General features: G+C 38.9%; 3 protein-coding genes across 3 annotated transcripts in view; 2 read left to right on the top strand and 1 right to left on the bottom strand.

Annotated features, from left to right (window-relative positions):
• Window positions 1-828, bottom strand: part of dnah12 (dynein, axonemal, heavy chain 12) — a 26,870-nt gene extending 26,042 nt beyond the window's left edge. The window contains exon 1 of the mRNA XM_032520940.1: window positions 610-828. The gene's annotated coding sequence lies outside the window, so the exon portion shown is untranslated. The remainder of the gene's footprint in view (window positions 1-609) is intronic.
• LOC116692556 (glucose-induced degradation protein 8-B homolog) lies at window positions 10-2,542 on the top strand. The gene is made up of 5 exons (XM_032520941.1): window positions 10-111; window positions 453-582; window positions 685-881; window positions 1,013-1,210; window positions 1,423-2,542. The coding sequence occupies exons 2-5, from the start codon at window positions 465-467 to the stop codon at window positions 1,594-1,596; spliced, it is 687 nt and encodes a 228-aa protein (XP_032376832.1). The 5' UTR covers window positions 10-111; window positions 453-464; the 3' UTR covers window positions 1,597-2,542.
• Window positions 2,543-3,978: 1,436 nt separating this feature from the next.
• slc17a9b (solute carrier family 17 member 9b) overlaps window positions 3,979-8,619 on the top strand; it is a 9,484-nt gene continuing 4,843 nt past the window's right edge. Inside the window, exons 1-7 of the mRNA XM_032521304.1 lie at window positions 3,979-4,739; window positions 5,382-5,579; window positions 6,126-6,265; window positions 6,900-6,999; window positions 7,318-7,448; window positions 7,583-7,679; window positions 8,290-8,386. Of these exons, the coding sequence (XP_032377195.1) occupies window positions 4,606-4,739; window positions 5,382-5,579; window positions 6,126-6,265; window positions 6,900-6,999; window positions 7,318-7,448; window positions 7,583-7,679; window positions 8,290-8,386 (897 nt within the window). The 5' untranslated portion in view covers window positions 3,979-4,605. The remainder of the gene's footprint in view (window positions 4,740-5,381; window positions 5,580-6,125; window positions 6,266-6,899; window positions 7,000-7,317; window positions 7,449-7,582; window positions 7,680-8,289; window positions 8,387-8,619) is intronic.

Raw genomic sequence — 8,619 nt, forward strand, 5'->3', positions numbered from 1 at the left:
TAGTCCCCGCGTAGTTTACGCTACCGGAAATAGATAAAACGAAGAAGAAGAAAAAAAGAGGCTCTCCTCCGCTAGCTAGCTACTGCTGGGAAGTAGCGACACAATTTTCAGGTATTGTGAATTATATAACCATGATACTTGTATATGACTGTACATACATGTCGATAAAAGACAATAAAATAGAATAGCACTCGTTCTGACTGTGTTTATTCGAACTAAATTCACCGAAAGACGGAAGTTGTCTTTGTTTTGATTCGTGTTGACAAAATTCAGGCTTCAATGTTGTGTTTTTCATCAAAGGCCTAAACTGTTGTGACTTAGGTTTTCCGGTGTTATGTTGCTGTCAAACTGCAGAGCGAATTACCAAAACCGCTATAACGTTATATAATTGTCCTTACCACGAGTTCAGTATTTTAAGCTACTTACAATGTATTCCTTCTGCACTTGCTCAGGATATTCTCATAATGAGTTATGCAGAGAAGCCGGAGGACATAACAAGGGAAGAGTGGATGGATAAACTCAACAATGTCCATATTCAGAGAGCTGATATGAACAGGCTCATAATGAACTATCTCGTGACAGGTGAAGTACCGTTTTTTTATTACTCACTTGGTCTTCTGTTGTTTATAAAGTCCAGTTGTGCAGATACATGTGCAGGATTTAACAACGGTTTCTGTTCCACAGAGGGCTTCAAGGAGGCAGCTGAGAAGTTCAGGATGGAGTCTGGAATAGAGCCTAGTGTCGACTTGGATTCCCTAGATGAAAGAATTAAGATCAGAGAGATGCTCCTGAAGGGACAGATCCAAGACGCCATTGCACTGATCAACAGTCTGCACCCAGAGCTGCTGGATACTAACCGTTACCTCTACTTCCACCTACAGGTAACATAAAACACAATGCCTTTTATTTTGCAGACATCTAGGTTTTGCACTCTAAGCAATTAGTAATGGTCATCTTACTACTTCTGTTATTTCCACTCCCTGTTGCACCCTCTGGCTTTTTGTGTCTGCAGCAGCAGCATCTGATTGAGCTGATTCGTTTGAGGGAGACTGAAGCTGCCCTTGAATTTGCCCAGTCTCAGTTAGCAGAGCAGGGAGAGGAGAGCCGGGAATGTCTGACCGAGATGGAGAGGACACTGGCCCTGTTGGCATTTGACAACCCTGAGGAGTCACCTTTTGGAGATCTGCTCAATATGATGCAGAGACAAAAGGTATGGTCAAAGCATATTAGCAAAGCTCATACCTGTCTTTTCATGCACTTGTCTCTTCTTTATTTATGTTTGTTTGTGGAATGAGTTTTACTGCCTGCCACCTGTAATTCATGATCCGGTGGGCAACATAAGGGAAATGGTTCAGTGTTAGTGCGCCACTGTTCAATATTGAAATTATACAGAGCAATAACATGTCTGTCTTTGTCTTTCAGGTATGGAGTGAAGTAAATCAGTGTGTGCTAGACTATGAAAACAGAGAGTCAACACCCAAGCTGGCCAAGCTCCTGAAGCTACTGCTGTGGGCTCAAAATGAACTTGACCAAAAGAAAGTGAAGTATCCCAAAATGACAGACCTCAGCAAGGGAACCATTGAAGACCCAAAATAAGGACCCACAGTGAATACATACCACAGCATTACAAAATGGACACATTTCCTTTATCTATTTATACCCTCAACAAACTGACTCAAATAGAGTACAACCTTTTCTTTTTTGTAAGGGTTGCTTTTTGATACTTTAATAACTTGGAATGTGCAAACTGGATTGATGGCATTTTAAAATGACTTCTCATACTAAAGTAACATGCAGACCATTATTTTACTTGGTATCATGATTTACATATTTGTTTATGTAAAATTAGTATATTTAGTTACACTAGTTTTTTCTGTCTGTTGGCAGGGAAAGTTGTTGGCATAGTATGGTGTGAATAAAGCCTAAATTAGGCTGTCACGTTCTGTGTGTGACCAGTTTGATGTTCAGGGAAAAAGGTTGGCTCGGTGTGCACTGCCTCAAAAAAACACAAACTTTTGACTTAAACTTCACTTTAAACAAAACATTTCAGCTAATTGTTTTTAGCTATTACAGCGGCAATAGCCAAAGCAAGATACTTGTTATATTTCAAACTACTGTGATTTTGAAAGTTAAATGCAGCTTAATATTCATATTGCATTATTGCTTGAGACATTATAAAATGTTGCTGACATGGACAAGAACAAGGTAAAGAGAAACTTTGAAGCTATACATCACAGTAGCGACTAACAATGGGGACAAGACAAGATTCCTGGATTGCTAAAAACCTATCAGCGTACTGTGACTGCAAGCTTAAAGGCAGCCTCAGTTTCATACTGTTATAAAAATATTCCAGATTCTATTAAAAGATGTGAATGGATAACTCTATGTCTACAGATATGGAGACACTTTTACAGATGGATTATTTACATGTATGGGGTAAATAGCTCATTTGCAAAATTTGATGTGCTTTTTTTGCTGGGATATTATTTTGAAATAAAACTGAGTTTTTAAACTGCTCAAGTCATAAAGGACTTTAAAGCTTGAAGTGTTTTTAATTCAAGGAATTTCAAAGTGGTACAGCAGCCAAGGTGAAAAGTATCTGCCTGCGTTTGCTCTGTTACTGCAGGTTTGCAGGTATTATTAGCAAACCTGCACTAAGGTACAACTATAAAGTACATTTACATAAGTTTTCTATTTGATGGTACCTTACACTTCTACTTCACTACATTTGAAAGATGAATATACTTTTAACTCCTCTACAATTATCTGACAGCTATAGCTACTAGTCACGGATTAAGATGTTTCATAAAAACTATCAATTTATAATACATGATGCTATAGTTTAAACAATTACCCAAGTAGTTAATATTTAAGCTCCACTTTAACCAGCTACAATATAAAATGAGGTTTACATGTAAATGCCTCAGTAACAATAATCTAATATGTATATTATTGAATGTAGAATGGTGAAGGGGGTATTCTTCCTCTAATATAAAGTAGCACTTCTGCAGTAGAAATATACTCCATCATTGACAGTGTCATTTAAGTAAAAGTATGCAAGTATTATTAGCAAACCTGTTCCTTAAGTATCAAAAGTTACTGATAATGTGGAAAATGTCTTCTGTGAGTGTTCACAGTATTATGAGTATTATTACCGATGCATTAATGTGTAAGTAGCATTTTACTGTTGTAGTTGATAAAGGTTAAGCTAATCCTAATTAGTTACTGTTTTATCAGGAAGTGCATCATTTTTTATGAGATTAAAACATGTTAGTTCACTATGAATTGTAGTGGAGTTGAAGTATAAAGTATCAGAAATGGAAATACAGTTACTACTTTTACTTTAACATCAAAAAGTACAACATATCTTTGCAGTTATTGGTTAAATGTACTAACAGTGGTGGAATGTAACTAAGTACATTTACTTAAGTACAAATTTGACGTAAGCTACTTCTACTTGAGTATTTCCATTTTGAGCTACATTCTACGGCAGTACATTTTTTAAGGCAAATTTTGTACTTTTTACATCACTACATTTATTTGATAGCTTTTTTCTCCATCTACTTTGGAGATTTAGAATACTAAATTTAAACTGACTATTATGATATGCCTATAATATAGGTTAAGATAACCCAGCAGTATGTAAAATGATGAAAATACCGGTTATGATTCTGAAATGGGACATTCTGCATAATGAGTACTTTTTACTTTTGGTACTTTAAGTATATTTTGATGCTATATAATAGCTGTAACAATTTAACAGGTAATGCAGGTAATTTTATTAGTAACAGCGTGTTTTACACTGTAGAATTACTTTAACTTGAGTCAAATATCTGAGTACTTCTACCACATATATTACTTAATGCAGTATTTATCATTGTGGGGTTACTTTAACTTGTGGAAAGGATGTGACACACCATCCAGACCAGAGGGCAGCTAAAAGTTGGGCTGAATGCACAGTAACGATGGCTGCCAGCCCCACCAGCCAGGGGCAGACGGACCATTGAAACAAGCGTGTAGGCACTGCGCATATATTTGCCCCACACAGCAGCTATCAGCGCGGGCACCATCACGTCTCCATCCGGCAAGGACGGGTCAGAAAGAGAGTACATCCTGGTGCTCAAACGAGTAACAGTTTCTAAAAATGCACCGTCATGTTTGAAGAGGGGCCGGAGACAGAAGCGTCTCTCTGGATTTTTGGATGATACTGAATCGATTGGCTTACCAGACAGTTGAAATCGTTTTAAAGACTACAAATCACTTCCCCATTAACCCTACCGATCAAAAGAAGAACTGCGTGGCTGGGCAGGAGGAGACTGGAGAGAGAGAGAGAGAGAGAGAGAGAGAAAAAAAACTGACACGTGGATTACTCCTCTAGGGGCATCAGGAAAAACAGACTCCCTCCTCAAACTCAGCCCATCGGCTGTGTTCCCGTCAGACAAGTCGTACAGGTTATGGAATAGAGTATCGAAACCTCCGAGATATATAAGCAAATATTTTATGAGAAGGATTGATTTTTCGGAACGTTTACTTTTCTGACTCATCGACCGGAAAGAGTAAACAGCCGAAGCGGTTGAAAGAAAGGTGCTGTTTATTCGCTGTTGAATGGCAGTTATTCAAAAATATGGCAAGAACTATAGCCACGATTTGGTCTGTCATAAGGAAAGCCATTCGTCTGACAAGATCGGAGCTCCTGGATGTCACAAGAAGTGGCCTGAACACAACACCACCTGGTCAAGGTAACATGTAGTCTACGTTCAACTGTGTTGGTTTTGCTACTTAGTACAACAACAAATATCCCCAGAGAAGTGTTATTAACCTATATCAATATTGATACTCATTTTAGCAACTCTTTGCTTTAATGCTTCTGTATCAGGAATATAGACATTTGTAATCAAGAGACACTTTGATTACAAATGTCATTAATGACACGTATGACTATAATTGGCGTTTCGTGGTTTGATACTCTAGGAGTAGTTGCGTTGCCACATAGGTCAAGGCTCCTAAAAGAGGAAGTAAGTCTCTGTGCTTCCTTTATGAAACATGAATGATCATAAAACATCGTTCAATTATGTTATTGTTTTGACACAATAGTCTTAAGGTAGTTTACTTTATTTTGTGGACGTATTCCCTGTAAATTCAGCAAAACCAAAACTGAACCAATGAAGATAGAAGCCAATGTAACTCATGTGGAATGTACTGACATTCCACATGAGTTACATTGGCTTCAATCTTCATTAGTTCAGTGATCAGGGGATGTCTTATCAAAACTGGGGGCAGGCCTAGTGTTTCCCCCACCAGTTAGATAAGACATCCCCCTATCAGTCCAAAGTTTGTACCCAAATTCAATTTTTGTTCAATCCATTCTGCTTCACCCCCAGGCCAGTGGCAAGGGTGTGGACGGTGGTGCTGCTGCTTGGGACATGCCTCCTCTACTGTGCCCGTGTGGCGATGCCCATCTGTGCCGTCAGCATGGCAGAGCAGTTCAAATGGAGCAAGAGGGAGTCCGGCATGGTGCTGGGCAGCTTCTTCTGGGGCTACTGCTTCACCCAAGTGTTCGGGGGCTACGTCAGCGACCGGTGAGAAACAGTTGTCTTGTTGTGATCTATGTAAACTGAAATTTACAAAGATGTGTTATGAATGCTGATAGTAACACTTGTTTTCAATGGCCACCTGTTTTAGTTTCCGTCTCATCAGTTGTTTTAAATGCGAATGTTACTGGCAGTGACGCAAATAGCCCATTGGTGTTTGCTCAGACTGGATAGATAATACAGTGAATAAAGCTAGATGCTTCCTCTTGCATATCATCATGTTGTTTCCTCTTGCAGGCTCACAGAGTCATAAGAGATTAGAGTTTTATTCACTCCAGAATTGTCACACCAAAGTGAATATAGTCTAAAATGATTTCTCAAAATGCTTTTGTCTGTAAGTGGATACCTTATAAAACATCCACAAAGCCTAAGTTTTCTTGTGTACGTGTAAGAAAGAACATAGTTTTGGCAGAATTACATCCAAGTGATCAAAGTGGTGCCACCTCTCACAACTTTCAGCTGATAAAAGCGTCTCTCTGAGTGGGCCGAAGTTAAAGCTAATACAGACTGTCTGTCAATGTTCTATGTCCTCAGGGTGGGGGGTGAGAAGGTCCTCCTGCTGTCTGCAGCAGCCTGGGGTTCGATGACGGCCTTCACCCCCATCCTGGCCCATTTCTGCTCCCAGCCAATCCTCTCCATGACACTGGCCCGCTTCCTCATGGGCTTATTGCAAGGTGAGATGGACACGTTGAATGAGACAAATTGCATTTTGAGATAACTGTAAGTCACAAAGATTAAACAAAATGTTCTTATTGCTTTTTGCTCTTTTCAGACCTTAAAACATGGGGTTAGACTATTGGTCTGGAAAAACCATAATTATTCAATTCATTTAAAAGTCTGCTTTATGTGTTAGGGAATTAGAAACAGGCAGACAACATGAAAGCATAAAGACGCATGTTAAAGTCGCAGTCAACTGACTGTGCTGTTATCTGAGTGTCTGTTTCTTTTTATAGAGTACATTTTAGGTAAGTTTTTATGCAATGTGAAAGATCTTTTTGAAAGACACTTTGCATTGAAAAAACACGTTACACCATTATATAATTAACAATAATTAATATATTACATATGTGGGATGATTAAGGCGTGTCTTTAAATTCATTTTGGTGTGTTACAAAACACAGGTGCAGACACTTCTGGATTTCAAGTTCTTTTTAGTATCTGCCAAAGTATTTGCATTTTACATTTTGTTTTTTTGTGTTGCAGTGGTAAAAATTCTACTTATAAAAATTCCTATCCTATGCCTTGTTTATTCCTCTGTTGAATTTCTTTCTGACCATTAACCAATTATGTTTTGTGTGCTGATGTTAGGCGTTCATTACCCTTCTCTGGCAAGTCTGTGCTCTCAAAAGGTGGTGGAAAGTGAGAGAGGCTTCCTCATGAGCACCGTGGGTAGTGGCTCCTACCTGGGGTGAGTCAAGCCGTTTACAATATATTGGGAATGGTGGGGAAAAAAGTGATGATTGTTTCTTCCTATAAAATCTTTGTTGTCAACTGAAAAGAGGAGGGGCTCATTTAAAAGCTGAGTCTATAGTAATCCCATAATGATAAAATGGTCATTTATTATCTTTATGCAGACCATTTTATTACAACATCCTGATATTTGTTTGCTTTCAACGTTCAGCTCTTCATGTTGTGTATGCGCCTTATCAACTACTTTATTGAAACATCTCGGTACAAGTGTGTGTTTGTTTGACTTGTCATGTCCTGCTGTGACCTTTTTTTTCAGCACTCTGGTGATTGGAGGGGCTGGCTCCCTCATGTTGGACCTGTATGGCTGGCAGAGTGTTTTCTATGTATCTGGTCTCCTCTCAGTCCTGTGGGCCTACTGCATGTGGAAATATCTGCTCAAAGGAGAAGGTGAGGGTGGCTTTAAATGTGTCGACAGTATCTGCGCCTTCATAGCATGCTCCTATCTTGCAGCTGCTTATTTGTATAATAGGAGTCATTGTCCTCTTGTATACTCACGTGCCTGTGTTCATCTGTGTACGCAGGGCCTATCATCACCCTGGAGTCCCTGGGAAGTGGTGGGCCCCAGTCCAAACTGTCCAAAAGACATTGGTTACGGCTCCTCAAACAACCAGCAGTCTGGTGAGATAATGTGTGTTTGTGTGTGTGTTGCATTTTGTACTCTGTGTAGCTCCTTTGTCCATAGACCTAAATACTTAATTATTATTTAATAAAATATATTTATTATTAAATAAAAATAATTTAAAAGGAGAAAATGTAGAAATGTATATAACATATCTCATAATTTAGTAACCGTTTCTGTAGACTAAGATCCAGCTTTTATATGTAGCCGATTTTAGAATAGCAAGCCCAGTGTTTGGCTGCCTCTGCTGTCTGTTAATGTTTCTCATATTGAGTTCTTCCATGTCCCTATGGCCTAGGTACTTATATAGTGTTATGCAACAGATATGCTCCATTTCCAGTGACAGGGAGAACCTCTGTGGTTTTATTCAATGTACAGTATCTGATCCGACTTGACAGGAACAGGTTAGATGATAGTATGATCGCTGTGGGCTTAAAATATACACAGACGCTTGATGCTTTCAACCACATGCCATTTGCATTTACACTGGCATGACGTAGAAAGCAAAACAATAGATATCACTGAGCAACATTTGGTATACCTACAGTATGAATAAATATAATTTCAATTGACTTATTCTGTTTGTTTCTCTGTCTTCATTCTGAACAGCGCTGTGATCGTTACACACCTCTGCACAGCAAGCACCTTCTTCACTCTGTTGTCATGGCTGCCAACATTCTTCAAAGACACTTTCCCAAATGCTAAGGTAACCAGGCTACTGAACATTCAGATCACATATTTGACTCAAAAAATAATTAATGTGAATGTAATTTCACAAGGGTTGAAATCAGTAACTACTGTAACTACTGTAAGACCCCACTTGTATCCAACAGAGTTACGTCCTACACCCTCAGTTTTCCTTATGCTCTCCTTCAGAACAAATTCAATTATCAGACTATATAGGCCTGAAGGCCGCCCCTAAAATTGGATCATACCAAC

The sequence above is a fragment of the Etheostoma spectabile genome, chromosome 7, assembly GCF_008692095.1.
Source record: "Etheostoma spectabile isolate EspeVRDwgs_2016 chromosome 7, UIUC_Espe_1.0, whole genome shotgun sequence".
Classification (NCBI taxonomy): Eukaryota; Metazoa; Chordata; class Actinopteri; order Perciformes; family Percidae; genus Etheostoma; species Etheostoma spectabile.